We start from the raw sequence: 19,793 nt of genomic DNA, 5'->3' as shown, positions 1-19,793 counted from the left end.
GACTCCATCTCCCAAGGCTGCTAACATACAGCACAGGTACACACAGGAAGCTTCCCCCCAAAATCTCTGTGACAATTGAGTGCATTAGGCCTGCTGTGTAGTTTGCTCCATCATCCAGTCAGAGTATGGTGACACCATTCAGGTCAGCAGGGAGAGGAATTTTTCCCTTCCCACCAACACTTCTGGTAGACAGGGTACAAGCACACCATCTTATTGCCAGCTTTCCTTTCAGGCTTCTGGAAATAGTATGGAGAAAGTTGTGAAGACACATAATAATGCAATTGGTATTGCTGTTTTGAAGGTAATTCTGGAGGCCAACAGCCTTCACCAGCAAAAAACACAAGTGGAGTTGTCAGACTGAAAGGTAGCTTTATACACACATGTCCTTACAGAGCTCTTCTACACAGCCACTCACAAAATAAAAGCCACACCATTCTGTTGTTCAACATTGGTTGTATTTAAGAACTACACTTCAGAAGGTACCATGTGTTTGTCACACCCCACCCCCTGCACACACACCCCTAGCAGAGAACACACAGCTTCCCAATACCATGGCAAGGGGCATTGAAAGCACGAGGTGAAAAGGGAAGGGGGAGGGAGTCAGTCCATCAGTGCATTGTAAATGAGCTTTCACAAAGTCAAGTGCAGCAAAACCTGTTCAGACACTTTAAAAGTTAGACCTTTGGCAAATAAAAGAAAAAAAAAGGATCCTAAAAGTTCTGTAAGTACCATTCTCTCTCCACATGGGATATGAACTCCCACCCTGAGCTTCAAGAGTTGATGGTGTCTAACAAGCAGTACTGAAGACTACCATGTGCTGAAAAAATAGCACAGAAATGGGATTTAATTTGAGCATCTTTCAACAAAGGGCATGTGCCCAAGATTCCTGGGAAGGCCTTGCTTTTGGCCAATCATAAGGTTCTTCTCCAGCTGTCCAAAGACTGAGCATTGATAAGCATCCAGCTGAGTGACCTTCGTCTGGATCTAACCACAGCTCTGGAGAGTCTGCAACATGGCAGTCAGACTACTCAGTGACACACATTTCTTGAACAAGGACCCTGTAGCTGCCAATTAAACTTCATTTATTCTGACCAGTAAAGCAGCCTGAAAACTTGCCTCAGGACCTCCTGTCTGAGAAGCCTTTCACTTTTGTGAAAGACAAGCCCACTGCAAGTGGTGCATGAACTGTCCCAGCAAAAGCTGGGACCTGAGACCAAAGATGGAGCACTTCTCAAGTAGCATGTTACACTTTTATCAGAACCCACATCAGAACAAGCCCAGCACAACAGGGAAAACACTGGGAAATCTCAACAAAGCAAGTTCTACATTTTCTGGGATGAGATATGTGGGCTATGAAACAGCTTCTCCCGTCTCTAGCTTTTGGAACCCATTACAACCGCATCAAAAGTACAAGACCTTTGCACCACCCCCAAACCAGGGACAGCAGTGCAGCACACCTCAGGGAATAAAAAAATCTGCTTCCACATGAGCCTAAGGCTTCTGCATGGAAGAGGAGGAGGAGGAAAGCAAAGTTATTTTTCAGAGTGATTACTGAGGACTCAAACAGAGACTTCTCTGGTTCCTGTGCTCTGGTCTTGTCACTTCCCAGTATGCCATGTCAAGTCCCAAAACACAAAAAGGATCAAGATAAACTTAATCACATTTAAACAAAAAGCCCTGAACTCTTTCACATGACTGTACAAGGAAGAGAACCACACACTGGCATGGATTTAACTGATGGACAGGAGCCACACAAAATCACACAAACATGCGCACCTGTGCGCAGCCACACACAATTGAGTTCTTGCAGTTTCAGTAAAAAGGGCACTTTCCTGTGTTAGTCTCAGGAGCCAGCACCCTGCTGGGGAGAAGTGAGGCTCTATACCTATCTGACACTGTGTTTTGATGGTTGAGCTCAGCATCCCTTGGAAATATAATTTTAAAATGTGGCTTAATCATTCAAAACTTGGAGAGTGCCCTGGCATTTATGCATCTCCCTTCATAATGCTACATCCCCTTTTAATCATACTGCAGCTCCAAAAGAGCAGGAGAGAAGCCTTCACTCCCCAGAAAAAGCTGTCAGAAAGGAGATTTATCTAGACTCTTACAAGACAGATGTTATTTGGATAGCATAGGATTTGGTGCTCACACACTAGATAAATTCATTCTGATCTCTACCCTGTACTATATCCAAACATAGATGTCTTAGGCTGAAGGAACTGAATCATTTGTCCAGTTGCTCAATACACACAGGCCATCTGACATGTTTGTTTCCATTAATACAAAAAAGGTGCCAGAGTTGAGCAGGGACAGGTCCTCTAACAACAGAGGACTGTGAAACCTAACATTTCCCACCTTATATCCACTGCTGCCACCAACACACAAACCCAGCCAAGAGATCCAAACCCCGTAAGGCTGAGGAAACAATATTGCTCCTGGTTTCCTCCAAGCTCTTCTCCATATGCCTTCTCCATATATCCTGAAGTAACACATCCAAGTGCCAGAAGCCATGCTCCTTGTTGTGGCAAACAGGGCAGAGGGAAGAAAATAAACAAGTTAGTGAGCATGAATCCAGCTTCCAGTAAGTGCAGACTCTTTCTTGGGAGGTTCAGTTAGATGAGAGTGGAGGATGAGTAGGGTACTAATGGTTTTGCAGTTCCAGTAGCCCCTTTATTGTAGTGGGGCCAGGATAGGCCAGGAAACCCATCAGTCTGTTAAGTGCTGCGTGCAATACTAGCGCTCAGTATCTTCCGTTGCTTGTGAACAAAGCAGCTCCAACATCAGCCAGGGGCACCAGGCATTAGTCATAGCGGCCCTTAATCATCATATTCAACAAGGGACCCACCTGTTCAAAGCAAAAACAGGTCATTAGCCAGGACAGTTACACAGAACTGCAGCACAGAGCCTTGCTCCCTCTGCATCACAGAGCCCAAGATACACCTAATCACTTTCAAAGTATTTTCTAGAAAAATACTGGGGCACCCATGAACACATTCTTGAAAAAACCCTACCAAAATTGCAGAGTTCTCTGTCAATACCCGACTTCAGGCGACACCCAAACATTCCATCCAGAATGGAAACTTGCTTAAAACGTTTTCACTTCCCACCCAACCTTTGTGATTTCTAAGTAGATGCTATTAAAGGGAATCAATAGTCATCATGGGTTGCTTTTTTCAGGGAGAGAAGGAACATTCTCACTCATTGAATCCTCGCTGGCTCCTGGGGTCAGTAAGAGGGGGGGCTACAACTGATGATTTTGCTAAGTTTTTTTTTTTTTTTCAGTCAAGACCACTTCCACATCTCAGGACTGCCTAATCATGGAGGGAAGTTCAGAATGCTATGGCAGTAAAATAATCTCAGGGGAGAGGCTAAAGAGGAGTTTCTGCACAGTGGTAAGGATTACAGACCATTAAAGCATTTCTATCCTTGATGTACATTTCCACTTTCAGATGATCAGATCTTCAAAGGCATACTCTTAGTACCTCAGTCTTTTTAGACTTAGTACCTCAGGGTTTTGGGTTTTTTTAATATACCAGATAGTTAAGACTGCAAAGAATTCAGAGATGAGCAAGAGACATGTTAAAGATGAAGCACCTGACTTAATAGAGATTTCTGTTATTTAAGAGACTTGGATTCAACAGGTGAAACAGTTTCAATTTTTTTTTTGCAAATAATGGGTATCATTGTTGAACAGAAGACTAAGGAGTGTTTGGGAACAACACTTTCCTGGAAGTGCCCAAAGTCAAAGTACAGTTTTTTCCCCACATACAAGAACAACTACTTCATTGTTTGTAGTGGTCCTTTCCAGAATTATAATTTTAAGAGCTTGCATTTTTGTAAGCAAACGATCTTCTGAAAACTGCAGGAAGAATCAGCAAAAGAGCAATCCTGCTTTCTCCCACCCTCACTGTGGCACCGAGAGAGCCAAGTAGCTGTCATCTCAAGTTTTGCATTATGCCTTAATGATTTCAACAGCAGTGACCACATGGTTCTTTCCATACCTCTTGTGGATTTCCTAAGGCTTCTCCCAGCATCTTCTCAATGTTCCTCATTATTGCCACTTTCTGATGAGCCTTTAAGGGATACTCAATTCTCTTTGGGGTTGGGGCACCCTGAAATATCAAAAAGAGCTCATTTGCATGCTTCCTGTATTGGCAGCTTATTCCACCATACCCCAGTCACCCAGCTCTTCACACACACAACTCTGAAGAGAAAGAAGTAGTTTCCAGAAGCAAAGGACTTGGTGCCACGAAGTTCTCATATTGACAATGTGTGCCAATACAGCTCTACCTGAAAAAATCATCTGGGATAGAGCTATCCAAGCTGTGCTTGTACTCACCTTGTACCAGAAGTTCACAGTGATGGTAATCCCCCCATTCAGGAGAGACTCAATGTGGTGCCACCTGCATGGAAATCACATAAAAAAAAAAAAAAAGAAAAGAAACTATTGCTGTAGCTTACAGTGAAATAACCTTGGATGATGAGTTCAGACAGCACTAGACAAGCCTGGCCCTATACCTCCTGCATCAAGACCTGAAAACTTCTGGAAAGCTCTCCGTATTTAAATATAGATCCTTTTCTCACACATGCTAGTGAGTACATGTACAATTAAAGTGGTGTCAGGGAGAATTACTATTCCCATCCAACAGAAAGGAATTAGAAGCATACTGGCCCAAGATATCACAGCTGCTGGAGAAGTAAAAACAAAATACTCTTAAGAGCCCACCCAACACTAAGTAGAAAACATTTTAAACCTCCGTTTTTTATCACAGTGCAGTCCTGCCATCCTTCTTACCAGTACATAGGTATGTACAGCACATCCCCAGGACCCACCACCGTCTCGTAGCCAACCACATTACGGAAGTTTGGAAACTTCTCATAGTCAGGATTGTCAAAGTCCACCTAATAGAAGAAAACATTGAGAAACTCAGAAGAAATTCCTGCAAAGAGAATCCTCATTATTGGCTCTCAGTGTCAAATCATCCTGGTCTTCCTTACATGGCTTTTACATTTCCATTTGTATCTTAACTTTACTGTGAGGTCCTGCAGTACCCTCCAAGTACCATATATGTAGGAATCTTGCAATTTTTCTGTCAACAAATCTGTGTTTGACCACGTGATCAATGGAACAGAACAGAGATGGTAGCAATTGTAGACCCATTGTGTATCAGTAAGAAGGTTTTCATGGCCCTAGCACTTGTGAGTCAGAACCAAACACAAACAGAAAATTACCAATGTATTCCCCACTTAACAAAAGTGAACAGAGGTTTTGCAAAAGCTCAGCAAGTGTTCTGCAGCTTTAACTCCACTGCAGCTTCCTCCCACCTAGCGCCTTTACAAATGCCCATTTTTGGCATGGAGCAGAGAACAAATCTGCTATTCTCACCTGGCTCTGTCTGTCACACGGATGGTGCACAGGATAAGGGTAGAGGCATTCAAACTGATCAGGAGGAAACAGGATACACCTCTTGTAACCCTTAATCTGGGCAAAGAAGTTCTGTTGCTCGTCATAATGAGCTGGTGTCACATTCCCTGCACAGAGAGAAAAGATAATCAAGCCACTCTCATTACAGGTATGAAAGAGATGCAAGTTATATTCCTTGCTGAAAACAGAAAATATACTCCCACATATTCAGAAACTAAACAAGGAAAATGACAACAGGAATGTTACAAACACCCTATCAGTCAGCCTTTATTGAGCAGTAGCTACTCCACTTGATTTCCATTCTAAATCCATACTCAGCAACTTATGCTCTACAGGATTAGGATCTCCAGCTTGTTTCAATGAACAGCAGATGCTGAATGTTGATAGGAAGCTTTTTCATAAAACACTTTGTTTAAATGACAAGTTCTGGAACAGACTGTCAAAGATTATTAGTCTAGAGAAAAGGAGTTCAGTGGTCAGATTTGAAAAAAAGTCCCAGAAGTTTTCCAAGAAAACAAGTAAACAATCTCTGTCACTGGAGCTCCCAACAGCACCCGCTCAAGTCTGACTAACAGTGCTTGAGTGTTGCCACTAGACCTTAAATTTAATCAAATATTTAAGTACAGTAGGCTGTTCTGTACCCCTCACAACTGTTTTTCAGGCTGTTTGCCAATTCAGATATTACTCTCTTGGCCTGCAAGAATGAAGATAACAGTTAACCCCATAACTTCATTAAATAGATCATACGACCACATGCTGCTCTAAAGACATTTCTTTTTCTAGCACATGCTGGTTCAAGACAGTTCCTTGGTTCTTCTGCTAACCTATTAATAGGATTTTAGTGATCATATGGCCTGTAAGGAAGTGTTGGTCCATTGATTTTATATTAAGTTCTCTCAGCTAGTAAAACAAGTGGCAAAGTCAAACTACTGTAGGTTGAGTATGACTTGGTGCAAAGGGGAAAAAACCATCCAAGTTGTGTAAGTGAACAATTATAATTGGATATGTTTGCCACATTGATTATAGGCTCTCCCACTTCACAGCACAGTGTACATTTCTTCCCCAGTTATTGAGATTACTTTCTAAAAGAATGCTCTCCTTGTCAACAGCCTAGTGGTATCCCTGTCTTCTACGGCACCTGCCCCTAAGTCAGGCTCCACATGCATTTGGAATTCTGTTCTATCCAAATACTTTTAGAATTTATCCATCTTCAAGTTTCCCAGTGTCCTCTAGCCTTTCAAAAAAAAAAAAAAATCCTGTCTTAATCAAAAGAGAATTCCTCCTCACAGTGTACTAGCTCAAGTAAGAAAAAAGGCTTCACAAAATAATCAGATTTCCTCCTGGGCAGACATTGGACATACTCAGAAAAGCCCAGAAGTCTAACACTGTCCAAGTTGCAAACCTTTCTGCATTTTGAATCTGCAGGCTTCAAGCTTTTTAAACTAAGTGTGCCTGAAGCATGCAAACAGCAAACAGATCCCAGGATATGATTAGCAGTTACTAGAAACACAGTCCCACCAGCATCACGCAGAGTCTTTCCATGAGCACATTACATTCAGGCATCCACAGTACATCCCTGGCAAAATACAGACTATTTCTTTCCGTATTGCCTCTTTATAACCCAAGTTAAGGTGTGACAACAGTCTCCTCCCAGCACAAAGCTTTACACTACCTCCTCTGATGGAACACACAGATCTAGGGGAAAATCCATTTGAAATTCCTTTTGGAACTGAAATACAGAACTGCTGATGCAATCTTCTCCCTTCCTCCTTCAGTCTGAGGAAGCTATTTACCTTCCATGCCAATAAGAAGCAAGTTAGAAGTCAGTTGACCCCAGCCACGTTTCCCTTGCTGCTTGTTAATCCAGTTCCAGTTGAAGCCAAGGAAATCCACTACAATTTTCCTTCCAACTGTGTCATTCAACGTTTGCTGTAGATATAGCCTGAATTGTCCAAGAGAGAAAGCAGAAATCAAGTATTAAACTTTGTCATGAGCACAGACATACTCTGTCTCTTCAGAAAGATTCCAAAACAGAGAAGTACTTCCTAGAGATTGTGTTCTATCATTGCACAGCTTCAACACCTGGGGAAGGAAACAGTTTCAAAAAGTCTGCAAACTTTGCTGCAAGGTTTCCCAGTACACAAGAGAACAGATCTTGGTTCAACTTGAACAATTACAAGGGAAAAACATAATTTTAAGGAAGAACAACCCTCTCACAGGGTAGGAGGAGGAAACTCTAAACAGACGGGACATTATCGAATGTCAAATAGGTTCACATCTAATTCCTAGATGAATGCCACTCCTCTAACTCACCTGCAATATCAGTTACCTTTTCTAGCAGAACTACATGAGGGAAAAAGAGGGCTCAGGAGAGCCTGCACATTTCAGTATCAAGTTAATTGAAGCCATGTTTACATTTAGACATAGAGGATCACAGGAATCTAACATCTGTACCAACAATCATGGTATCACAGACTGCTGTCTGCAATGCTGGAAGAAAATGCATTTTTAACAGCAAGGACTGACTTCTCTCTTGGAAAAAGCACACCCAAAGCTGAGAAAGAAGAGAAAGTCACAGATGACAAGTGGGCATGGGTACAGTGTTGATTCCAATTAAGACGCAATTAAGCATCTGTAATTCCTTTTAGAGGACTGTGACTGAAAACACTAAGAGTTTAAGTACAGCTGCTGATAGTTATATTCCATGTGCAGCTGAAGCTCCTCCCGGTGACTTACAGCTCTGTTAGTGGCACAGGCCATCACCCCCAGTACACAGCACATGCACAACTTGGCCTCGTATTTCCCAAAGAGGGTTAGCTCCAGCTGCCTTGGCATTCTGTGGGAAAGCCTGAATGCCACAGCCTGTACCTTCACATCAGACAACAACCTTCTCTACCAATACCACAGGCGGCCAAAAAAAGTGAAGCTTAATTCAGACAAACCCTGCCTCACAGAGAGGAGGGAAAAAATAAATAAATTCCCACAGTTTGTTTGGTTTGACTTTTCTAGTAAGGTAACAAGGCTGCTGTCAACTAGAACAGTTGCTTTTCCTGCAAGAAAAGCAGGATTATTAACAAGAAACAAATAAAAATTCCAAAAAGTTCAGGACACTTTAATCATCTACAAGGACTTAAGAGAAACTTAGCTCCTACTTAGGTCTGAAGAAAGAGAAACCTCCACACTCCACTTACCTCTCAGCACCCCCTTTTTGTTGTATTTCTTTGAGTCTGTCCACAAACTCGGCAAACTTCATTTCTTCCCTACTTGACTTGGGTTTGAAGTTCTTAAAATTGGCCATTTTTTTCTCATCATAGTACAAAAACTTGTGTGTGCTGGCACTATACACTGAGAAGTCCCCATTGCCAATGTTTTCCTGGAGGTAGTCCAGGTCCCATTTCAGAGCAGGATAAACCAGATTTGTATCTGTCAGCACCACTGGCTCCTGGAGAGAAACAGGAAGTTTATTGATTCAAAGACCTCTTGAACTTAAGAACAAATACATTCATCATTGCACCCACAAAAACTCCCTTTCAAAATGGGGAATTGGAAAAGGCATTTGAAGCAATCATACACCTTGTTCTGGGGAGAAAACCAAGCAAGACATGATAGGAAATTTTAAGAAAGTGGTGGCCTGGGGCTACCGTAAGCTCCTGGTAGCAATGGGTCGACAGACTGCACTATCTACTTAGCCAATCTCTATCAGCAAGGTTAAACAAACACTAGCTGGCAACATTCCTGGGCCTGCTTGGTCCTGCCACGTAGCCAGGAGACACAGTAGATTCTGGCTGGCCACTTCCAGCCTCAGCTGTGAAGGGGTAAGTACCAGCAAAAAGATCTCCCTGAATCCAGAAACCGAACTCATCTCTTTTCTCAGAGGACTGCAAACAACCACCATCAAAAAACTGACCATCTCTTCTTCAGCAAAAAAAGAACCTTTATAAAAGGAAGACAAAGTACATCGCCTATCTCTTCATCTACCACTAGTAAGCAAACTAACCGAGGCAGCACTGTGTTCCCAAGCTGTGCATACACAACTTCCCTTCTTGCAGACTTTCCTTAAAAAACCCAACTAGCAAAAAGAGACTGAGCTGGTACAGAACCAATACGAGAGGCACCACTGCAAAGGAACCCTTACAGCGACAGTGCTCGCTGGCACTTAGAAAACAATCAACATGTGCCCAGGGGCTTACACAGCGTTCCCACAACTTCCATCCCGGCAACAAAGGGCTTCAAACAAACGTTTCCTGCGAATTTCACAACTCAGCTCTGTAGCACCGACGAAAAATGTCCACTACAGCAGAGAGGAACGGGACAGCGGCTCCAGCAGAGCCCGCGCGGCACCCCGGACGGACAGGGCCGGCATGAGGAGGTGACTGCGCCCGGGACCCCCCTCACCTCGTTCTCGATGAGCTCCTCGGCGCGGGGGTCGCTGTGGCTGAGCCGCGGGATGGGCCGCGTCTCGAAGGAGTAGCGGCGGAACTGGGAGTCGCTCCAGCCGGGCCCTGCCGCCATCGCCGGGCCCTCGCAGCAACCCGCGGCGGCCGCCGAGGAGGAGCAGGAGGAAGAGGAGGAGGAGGAAGAAGAAGAGGAAGAAGAAGAGGAGGAGGAGGACGACGAGGCCGCCGCCATCGCCGCCTCCACCGGAGAACCCGTACCAAGGAAGGCGGAAGCGGAAGCTGCGCACCCACGGCAACGCCGGAAGCGGAGGCCAGAGGCGGAGGGCAGAGGGTCACGGAGAGGGAGGGAGGGAGGGAGCGGCGGCGGCGGCGGCAGCGCCCCCGCGCGGGCGGAGGCTGCGGCGGGCCCCGCTGCCCTTGGCCGGGGCTCCCGGACCCCGCTGGCAGCTGGGCGCGCCGCGGGGCAGCCGCAGGAAACAGAAGGGATCGGCGCTGCAGCCTCCTGGCCGGGCCCCAGGCCGCCCCGCGGGCCGGCAGCGCCTGCCCCTGAAAGGCGGCGGAGCGGGCGCGAGCGCTGCCCCCGGGCATTTCCATGGCCCCGAGGGAAACGGCGCTGCCCCGGTCAGCCCACGGGAAATGCGCTGCGGAGCCCTGCCCTGACACCGAGCGCGTTAATTAACAATTGCTACCGAAAAAAAAAAAAAAAAGTAGCACTGCCTGGTGCAACTAACACCCAGCCTGTGAGGGCAGCTACATCATTGTAGCAGAATTTCATGAACGGTGTGACTGAAGCTGGAGCTGTTGCATTATTTTATTGTGTGTTTATTAAGTGAGACTATGACTACATTTGGCTTTTAATCTGCAAACAACAAGAATGATGATCGCTATTTCCCGAGAATGCGCGCCACATTAGGCATCAGCTCTGGAGAAAATTTTGGTCTCTGGCATACAGTGATTTTCACCTTACAGTAGCTGGGATTTGTTCTGCCTGCACAGAACTTTCCCTTCCTGAGAATAATGCAGTTTCCCTTTGTCCTTCCAAAATTTATTAATAGACTTAGTTTCTGGGAAAATGAATGTTCTCTCACATATTAAATCTACAGCATTTCTGCTGTACAGGTTAACAGCATTTTTTACAGTGTATTTGCAAATATATTTGGGTGCTTAGGAAACTTGAAACATAGCAGTGGAAAACTCAAACGTCATTCAGAAAATAAATACCCAGTGTTGAAGAGCTGATGTAAGAAGTAGCTGACCACAATCCAAGCCTGCAGTGAGGCCTGAGCCCAAGTCAGTGGGAACCAAGGTCTCCACTTCCAGTGCTGTTCCCACTCTCTGCTCAGCTCTGTGGGCTGCAGAGCTGGGACAGGCACCAAATGCTGCTCCACTGAAAACACCAGCAGCATCTGCACTGGAAGGCTGGGCTCTGAGTTAGTAACTTTATTAGATAACTGAGTAGCTTCACTGCATACTCGTTTGTAAGGGAGTTGGCTGAATTAAGATATCATCCCTAAAATGACATCAATAGGCTTTGGGATAGGTGAAAGGATCCTGTTCTTTATCTGCAACAAAGCTCCCATCTCAGGCATGCTGTAGCTCAGATATAGTTTTGTGGTTCATCACTATCTTCATTCAATTCTTAGGTTTAAAATTAATGTTGTTATTAGAAGGAATGGCTTTAATGACAAACTGTCTGTGGTAGTTTTTGAGCTGCAAAGCTTTATAATGTAAATTGTTATAGAGACATTACCCATTATGGCTGATGTGAATAACTGAAGGAAAATGAGTTCAACTACCACAGAGTTTACATAATGAAGTAAACTGCAAAATCCTTTAATGCTCGTATTGATTTTATTTACAATAATACATTGCTCACATTTGAAGAATCACATTACTAAATTAACATGCCATTTCTGCTGTCCACCTTCCTCTGGCTCCATGGAGATAAGACAATTGCATTTGGGTATTGACTTTAATAATATTGATACTGATACAAAGCAGGCGATTAGCATAACGCCGCAGGGCACGGCATCGATCCGATTGAGCATCGATCCGGCTGCTCCGCAGGAGGCTCTCCGCGTCTGGAAGGCAGTTCCTGCCACACATTCGCGTTGCCCCGCTTCAGACGGTGACAGACAAGGCGAAATATCTCACCGACGCCTTTTCCGTCCGATAACCTCGTGTCAGTATCACACCCGCGGCCGAGTAATTCCCGCCCGGCGGGGACCGGCCCCGGCAGCAGCGGCGGCCCCGCCCACGCCACGCCCATTCCAGCCCAAGCCACGCCCACTCTTATGGCTGGCCCCGCCCCGTCCCGCTTCCGTGCCTCCCGCGGCCGCGCCTGCGCGCTGGGGGTGATGGCGGCGGGCGCTCTCCGCGGTGTCCTCTGGCCCCGGGCGGCTGCCGGGCTCAGGGCGGCCCGGGCCGCCTTGGCGGCGCCTTCGGGGGCGCGGGCGGGTGAGCGGGGAGGCGGAGGCTGGAGCGAGGGGCCGGCGGCGGGGTCGGAGTGTCTGGGGCGACGGGCCGGTGGCTGCGGGGTCGGGGCGGGAGGGCGGCGCGACCTCCCCGGCCCGGCTGCGGCTGCCGGCGGGGCCCGCGCCCACTCTGCCGCGTTACTCTCCCGCAGCCTCGGAGATGTCCAAGGACATGATGCCTGGGCCGTATCCCCGGACTCCGGAGGAGCGGGCGGCCGCTGCGAAGAAGTACAACATGCGTGTGGAGGACTATCAGCCCTACCCCGACAATGGCCTGGGGTGAGCTCTGTGGTGCCGTTGTTCCGCAGCCGGGAGCGGGCCGGGGCCAGTAGCTCCTGGCTTTGTGGGGACGTGCTGTAGGCTCGTAGCTCCTGGTGAATGCCTGCCTTTGCTGTACTGTGAGCTTAGAGCTTTGAAGACACTTCAGTGTTTTAAAATAGGGACGAATGGAATGAGTTAGAGGCTTGTGTGGATTAAACACGAGAGACTTCGCGAGAGAAACTTGAGAGATTTCCTATGCTGTTGTACTGCAAGGCAAAGTGGGCTGAACTTCTAGCCATGTCTAGAATAAAGGTTTCAGGAGATGTTTAAATACTTTGACATGTGCCAAGATAACTAGGTTTCCATATTTTGGTTAAGCTTGCATTTTCTTTCATCTAGTAGAGCCCAATAAGGCCAGTTTGGGGAATGCCATTTGTTAAGGTGACTGGTGTCAAGGTAATTATTGTTGTGCTATGTGCTAATGTTTTAATGCATTTCAAAAATCTATGTGCATAAAAGCTATAAAAACAAAGTATTTAATTCTATCTCCTTAAGCCTGTCTTGTACTGTCTCTTACAAATTATATCTAAATTAGTATAGATTTCTTCATGTTTGGTCTTTTGTTTGTTTCTCATAGGTTTGGTGACTATCCCATGCTCCCTGATAAGTCTCAATATGAGAGAGACCCCTGGTACCAGTGGGACCAGCCAGACATGAGGCACAACTGGGGAGAGCCGGTAGGAACACCAGTTCCACTTCTCAAGTTGCTAACCAATGCTTCTTTTATTAAATTCTAACATGCGCTTCTTGTTAGTGCTTTCTGTTGAATCCTTTGTGTAATTTCATCACCAGTGCCGGTGTGTGTTGCCTGTGCAAGCAGGGACAGTTCAAGGCAAAGTTAGGCTTTGGCCATCTGGGTAAAAGTACTGAGGACAGTTAATTTATTACATATGAGAAAGGAGACTTAACAAACTTAACTTCCCCTACAGGAGTAATTTTATTTGCCTGATAAGACTCAGTATGAGAGCCTGGTTCAGAACTGTTTAGCAAAGGAACCACCATTTGAATAAAGTCCTTTTAGTGCAATGGAAGTAGCTACTGTTGCTTTATTACTCCAGGGCTTTTTTGAGGTAGACTGTACAAGTAAGGATGTTCTCTCTAAAGGAAGTTTGCAGCATGCCCTTAAGATAAATGTGAATAGGTCATCTGTGTTAACTTTGAACTTAACTTGAAAATCTAAGCTCCTCAAATTCCTTTCAGGAGTAGCTCTTCTCCTGGTGCATGGTCTTTTTGTGAATGACTGCAATCTGACTGCAGTTACTGAGCTTGGTAATTGACTTGTGATCTCTTTACTAAGAGTTCATCTAAGTATATGTACTTAATATATCATAGTCAAACCACATCAGAGCATTTCAGCTTGTGTACCACAGCAAAGTGCATGTTGTAATGACTATAAAAGCACGTGAAAAAAACCCATGTTGATTCTGTGTTGTTGTAGTGCTTGCTGCACTACAGGCTTGTGTGCAAGCCCTTGCACATGGTGTTGGCAGTCAGGAACAAAGAGGGCTATACTGGTGTTTTCCAGGTGTCAGCAGATGCATCTGTTTAGGCAGCTTTGATTTCTGCTCATTCTGGCTCTGGGTTTGATAGGACATGGCTCTGGGGGAACTAGAGCTGGGAATCTGGAAGCAGTACTTGAGCTGCAAATTAATGAGTTCTCTGCATTTATTAATGTGAAAGGAAACTATAGGCAGAACATGCTTGAGACTTTCCTATTTATAGTTCAGGGCATTAGCTTGCTACCAGCCTTGCTCTTGTCCTGGAGTAACAGCAGCAAGTCTTCTCCCTGTTTTGAGGGACCAGCTTCCAAGTGTCAGGTGGTTGCTTCTTTGTTTGAAATAGCACTGCTTCTGTTTGGGTATTTGACTGAGCTTCCAATAATGAGGGTTCCAATTTATACCATGCCTTTCCAGTGATCCTGGGGAACAAAGCTGAGGTGGAATCATTATGCATAGAAATAAAACCTGCTGCTGTCCTACATTTAAGTATGTTGTGTGGTGTAAGCATAGGATGAAATGTAGAGTCTTTTGAGTTTTACTGTAAGCAACAATTGGTTGTGACTATAGGTAAGCCACATACCTTCTCTGTGGCTTTATCTCTACATTTGAGGTGGAGATGAAACAGCTTCTTGCAGTTTTGTGAATGCTGTAATGTGCTGCTCCCCTTGAGAGAAGCAGCTTGACCACTGTTGGTAAATGTGCAATTGTTTTGCTTTGTTCTTCAGATGCACTGGGATTTTGACATGTTCATTCGGAACCGGGTTGATACATCCCCCACTGTTGTTCCCTGGCACACCATGAGCAAACACTTCCTTCTCTTTTTGAGCATAATGCTGATCATGTTTGGTGTTGGAGAGATCTACCCATCCTACAGGCCTGTGGTGAGTGAAACCTGAGGGTAAAGGGAGAAAAAGTAGCTGTATTTCTTGTCATTGCCAATGCCCATAAGAGTGGTTTTGCTGAAGATGAGTGATGGGTGTGAATGCAAAACTGCTGCTGGCAGTGGATGGGCCAAGGGATGTCCTGTGGCCTCATCTAGCCTGAGTTGTTCTCTGGACTGGCCTGGCTCAGCTCACAGATGCTGCTTCATAGTGTGCAGTGCCTGTTCACAGGGAGCTAACTTGAACTATGCTTCTTACAGTATCCCATCTTTGGTCTAGGTATTTTCCTTCCCTGTGTGTGCATCTACTCAAGTGAGATGCTTTAACTCTTCTTTTGCCTTGTGTTTTTAATTATATCTCATGAGCTGTATCATTTGGGAAATGTACTCTTGAAAAATGTGTCTGAATACACAAAAGCAGCTTTTGCAATACATTATCCTCATGCTGTGAGATAAAATGTTGATTAAGATTAAAAGCAAGACCGCCTTGATGTTTCTGTTAAAAAAAATCATTTATGCAAGGAACCCCATATTTCTGAATTTACTTTCCTCTGATATACTAGCTGAAGCACTTAAGAAATAGAAATTTAGGTCATAAATTACAAGCCTTTATTTGGGTGGGGGTGGGATGGGATGAGACATTTTCCTCTTACCCCTTAATTTGCTTGGTGAATGTGGTGAATTGCCGTTCTTTGTCTCTCCTTGTAGGGACCGAAGCAATATCCCTTCAATGACCTGTATCTGGAGAAAGGAGGAGACCCCAATAAAAAGCCACCAGCGGTGATACACTATGAAATTTGAAAGTTGTTCAAGTGCTACATTTCCGTCAGTTCTCCTGGGGAAGAAATCTTGTCTAGTGTTCACTGGCATATGTTAACACTTGTTCTTCAACGTTCAGCTGCTAACTGCAGTGAAATATATCAATGACACCTACTGTGCTAGTTGTCTTCTGTTGGTTTGAGAAGGCTGAATTATAGCTAATGAAATGGAGTGACCCTTTGCCATTTTTCTAAATGGGATAGTATCTATGGGGCAAAATTATGAGTGCAGACCTAGGACTGCTGGTCATTTATCTATCTTGTGCACAAACATTCCTCACCTATGCGTGTTTATGTACGCACTACTGCCTGTAACCAAGACATTTAATGCAGGTGCTGCTGGGAGTTGAACTGGAGTGTCACTGTACACTGTAAAATGACAGGCAGAAACAGATTGGCAAGTGCCAGTATTTGGGAATCTTGTACTGTGTCTGCCCTTAGTGGGAGTTGACTTTGATCTCTTCCAGGTCTAGATGCCCTCTCAAGTGAAGTTTGCATAACCAGTAGGAAGCACTTGTGAGGCACAGAGCCTTGCAGTGTGTAGCTTGAAGCTGACAGCAGCAGTATGAAAAGGCTAATGAGCAAGTTCTGCTCTAGCCAGATCTGCTTTGATACAAGTGCTCATAATTGTTCCTTTATGGCCTGAATTCATCCACCTAGCCTGGAGTTACATCTGACCCATGAAATCTGCCTGTTTTGCTGCAAACCACCGGTCTTGGACCTCCTATAGCTTCAGCAACAGTTTGCTTTGGAAAGTTATACATACAGTTATATTAAGCTCCTAAATTTGTCCAGCTCCACTCTAAGATAAGGGTTTTTTCCTCTTGTTGCTGGAGGAGACTACCTTTAGTACTAATTTACAGTGAATCTTCTCTCAGCTCTGCTATGCTATGCCATAACCCCCCTGTTTAGTTGCAGGAGTGGGCGATCACAGAAAGCTGAAGGCTTGGGCCGCTCTAGGTGCTTCCTATAAATTGGGTGCTGTGCTCTGCTCTCGGCACCCTTCACAGCTCATAGTTTTGTGCTTGAAGAGAAGCAGGTATATAAAGACAGTGATTCATGGTTTTTCCATCTGTACAGATTTTAAACCCCAAATTCTAAAGAGACTGTTAGCTTAGTTTTTAAGGATTTATGTTAAAGGAAATGATGGGATTGAATGCCAGGACATAGTTTTATTTGTACTTAAATATTTATAACTCCTTTGGAGGTGCTGAACAATCAACATTCCTCATAGCTTTTGTTAGCTGTCACCTTCTCTTCTTGTTACAGAAATGTTTGCTTTTAAATTATAGTCAATGATTATAGTCAATGATGTTTTATCTCAGAAGGGTTTTCAAGTGTTCTTTATGAGCTAGGGGGACCTTAAAACTGAATTCTGTTTTGCAGGGCAAAACACTCCTTAGGAATACTTGAGTCGAGAATTCCCATTCCACAGCACTTACATGATAGCACTGTATGAAATGTTATGAGAGTTGTAAGAGTCTTCAAGTAAAATGAAGGTGATCAGAGCAGTAACAGGAGCTTTGGTGTGTGTGATAGTGTCGCACTTGCGTTGAGGCAGGGCTAGGCCCATCCAGCTCATTGTGCCAGCGTTCCAGTGCTGTTTGCTGCTGCCCGCTTTGGGCACTTCCAATCCCAGTTTGTTCTAAACAGTCGCTTAATTATGGTTTTCATCCATGGGAATGGCATAATGGGTTGGGCAGATATGGCTCAGAAATCCTAAAAAATTGAGTTTGTAATGTAGGCAAATTTTTTCTAGAAGCAGGAGAGATGTAAGGGAAGAATGCCTGGGTCCTTCTGCATGTTGTTTCCTGGCAATTAAAATACTTTTAGAAATACATTCCTTTCCTTTCTGCACACCCTCAGGATGCATTACATGTGTAGCTAAGGCAAAGTTCTGAGGGGGGTATGGCAGCCTCAGCACAGCCCGGCGCCAGCAGTGGGGTCCTTGGCCTCCGGCGTGAACCGTCCGGTACCGATGGACGGAGCCGATTCACGTACCCTACAGAGGGTGAAGGAGCTGCCGGGCCGGGCCGGGCCGGGCCGGGCCGGGCGAAGGAGCGGGGCCCCTCCTCATCCTCCTCTCCTCACCTCACCTGGCCCGGCCCGGCCCGGCCCGCGCCCCTCAGACACCGAGCCGGGGCTGGCCTGCCCCGCCGCGCCCCTGTCCCCCAGCCCAGGACTGCTGTGCTGCCCTGTCTGTCTCGCTGTCCGGGCTCCGCTCCCGGGTCCCGTGGCCCCGTCCTTGCCCCGGCAGCCTCGGCTCCTCTCTCCCGTCTCTTCTCCGCCGGCCGGCTGGCGGCGGGCGGGGAGCGGCCGGGGGATCTCAGCTGTGTGACCTGGGCCGCGGAGAGGCCTCTGGCGTAGCCCGGAGCCTGTGTCTGACAGCCGGTGTCCGAGGTCAATGCTTTCCTCCTAGACCCTCGCTCTCTTTCACTGTCCCTCGGGGTAATGCTGTTGTGCGGACAAGCACATTGAGAGGTGTGTGCACTGCCGCCTGAGCAGCGCTGTGCAATGGGCAACAGCTTCTGAAACTGCGCAGAGCACAAGAAGTTTCTTTCTATACCATTGGAGCTGTCATGGAGGAATGTGCTGAGCCCTGCCCTGCAACAACCCCACCTTGCACACAACAGTGATTAGCTGAGATTAGCTGAGTGTGTCTCTGCCTTCTGTAATCGGGGTTTATAATAAGCACATACGAGAACAGCCTGGCTGTGGGCTGTTGGGGAACTGCAGAAAGAGCATGTCATGTCAGAACAGTGCAAAGGGGCAGTACAGAGATTTGAAATTATCACTGGGATGTGGAAACTGTTTGATGTAGGAACAGTTTGTGTCTTAAACATTGTGTCATAGCTGGGGGATGTATTTCAGGTCTTAGGGTGTCTACTTGTCACCTGGGTGACCTTGGACAAATCTTTTTTGTTCTGCCCAAGTTTCACTTTTTAGCTAAGTGTGGGGAGATCAGCCTATCAGGTCCTTTGTGTGCACTGCTGGAAGTCCAATATCAGTAGGAATAGAGAGGAATGATTGGGTGTCCAGTGGCAGGAGGAGGACTGGGAAAGTCAGTGGGAGGGGATTTCTGATTGACAGTATTTGGGTGGTGCAAGAGAGAGAAGGCCTCAGTAGAGTGCTATCAGGGATAATTATTATGACAGCTTTGGGGATCAATTAGCTCATACAACAATCACAGTCTTATTATAGGGTACTGTAAAGCCATAAGTATTTCAGGTTAGCAAAGGTGAGAAATTTTTGCCTCCGAGAGCACTGTTTGCATGGTCTAATGTAATTTGGGAATTTTCACTGTTTAGCTGCATGCTCTCTATTTCTCAGTGATGAGGTGTGCTCTGACCTGTCAGGTTTTGCTTTGCAGGCATTGTTACCCTTTAAGGTCTGTGCAGGAAGCCGTGTCTGAGGAAAGCTGTGGGGAATTGCTGCTTCTGTCCACTCCCTTTGGGGCTGAGATTCATTAATATATTAGATGTGGAATCGGATGGATGTCTGTAGAAGAAGGGTGAGGAATTGTCATGATTAATTAATTAGAAGTCCTGAGAAAAGTATGAGCTTTCTTGGAAGTCTTAGATGCTACTTTGAGAGATGGCAGCAGGTGGCAACCTCTCCCTAAAAATTCTACTGTGGAAGAGTTCAGTACTTGCAAATTTTTCTCAGGCAGACAGAAGAGTTTGCTAAAGAAGGGTTTTTTCCTTCTTTAAGGATTATGAGTCCTCTCCTTGATACAGATATGCATAGTGTATAGAAGGATCACTTCTATAAAAGTAAGACTCAAATCAGGTTTTTTTTGTCCCTTTCAAACTCAGAGCTCACTGACTTAAGGAGGGGGTGCTGCTCTATTGCTGCAGATCCTCAGCTGCAGTGGAGCTGAACTGCTCAGACGTTCTCCAGAGACAGCGTGATACGTGCATCCTCTGTGGGCCTCCTCAAGCCTGTTGGAACCACTGCTGGTTTGCCTTTAGGGCCAGGG

The 19,793-nt window shown here is 45.7% G+C and overlaps 3 protein-coding genes across 7 annotated transcripts in view; 2 read left to right on the top strand and 1 right to left on the bottom strand.

The window, feature by feature from the left end:
• Positions 1 to 439: 439 nt before the first annotated feature.
• HIF1AN (hypoxia inducible factor 1 subunit alpha inhibitor) lies at positions 440 to 10,118 on the bottom strand. The gene is made up of 8 exons (XM_041461236.1): positions 9,821 to 10,118; positions 8,617 to 8,867; positions 7,219 to 7,367; positions 5,387 to 5,532; positions 4,796 to 4,902; positions 4,340 to 4,403; positions 4,002 to 4,112; positions 440 to 2,845 (listed from the first exon to the last, which is right to left on the bottom strand). Exons 1-8 carry the CDS (start codon positions 10,052 to 10,054, stop codon positions 2,801 to 2,803), a joined length of 1,107 nt encoding a protein of 368 aa, XP_041317170.1. The 5' UTR covers positions 10,055 to 10,118; the 3' UTR covers positions 440 to 2,800.
• Positions 10,119 to 12,131: 2,013 nt separating this feature from the next.
• Positions 12,132 to 15,930, top strand: NDUFB8 (NADH:ubiquinone oxidoreductase subunit B8). The gene is made up of 5 exons (XM_041461616.1): positions 12,132 to 12,279; positions 12,449 to 12,575; positions 13,195 to 13,294; positions 14,842 to 14,997; positions 15,705 to 15,930. Exons 1-5 carry the CDS (start codon positions 12,180 to 12,182, stop codon positions 15,795 to 15,797), a joined length of 576 nt encoding a protein of 191 aa, XP_041317550.1. The 5' UTR covers positions 12,132 to 12,179; the 3' UTR covers positions 15,798 to 15,930.
• A 2,043-nt stretch (positions 15,931 to 17,973) lies between these two features.
• SEC31B (SEC31 homolog B, COPII coat complex component) overlaps positions 17,974 to 19,793 on the top strand; it is a 38,819-nt gene continuing 36,999 nt past the window's right edge. The window contains exon 1 of one of the 5 annotated variants that reach the window (XM_041461093.1): positions 17,974 to 18,214. The gene's annotated coding sequence lies outside the window, so the exon portion shown is untranslated. Of the gene's footprint in view, positions 18,296 to 19,055; positions 19,326 to 19,793 lie in introns of those variants that run through there. The other 4 variants (XM_041461094.1, XM_041461096.1, XM_041461097.1 and 1 more) reach the window with 4 other exon arrangements.

This window comes from Pyrgilauda ruficollis, unplaced genomic scaffold (assembly GCF_017590135.1).
Source record: "Pyrgilauda ruficollis isolate IOZ18807 unplaced genomic scaffold, ASM1759013v1 scaffold15, whole genome shotgun sequence".
Lineage (NCBI taxonomy): Eukaryota > Metazoa > Chordata > Aves > Passeriformes > Passeridae > Pyrgilauda > Pyrgilauda ruficollis.
Note: the sequence above shows the minus strand (reverse complement) of the source record. Positions and strands in the feature narration are given on the sequence as shown.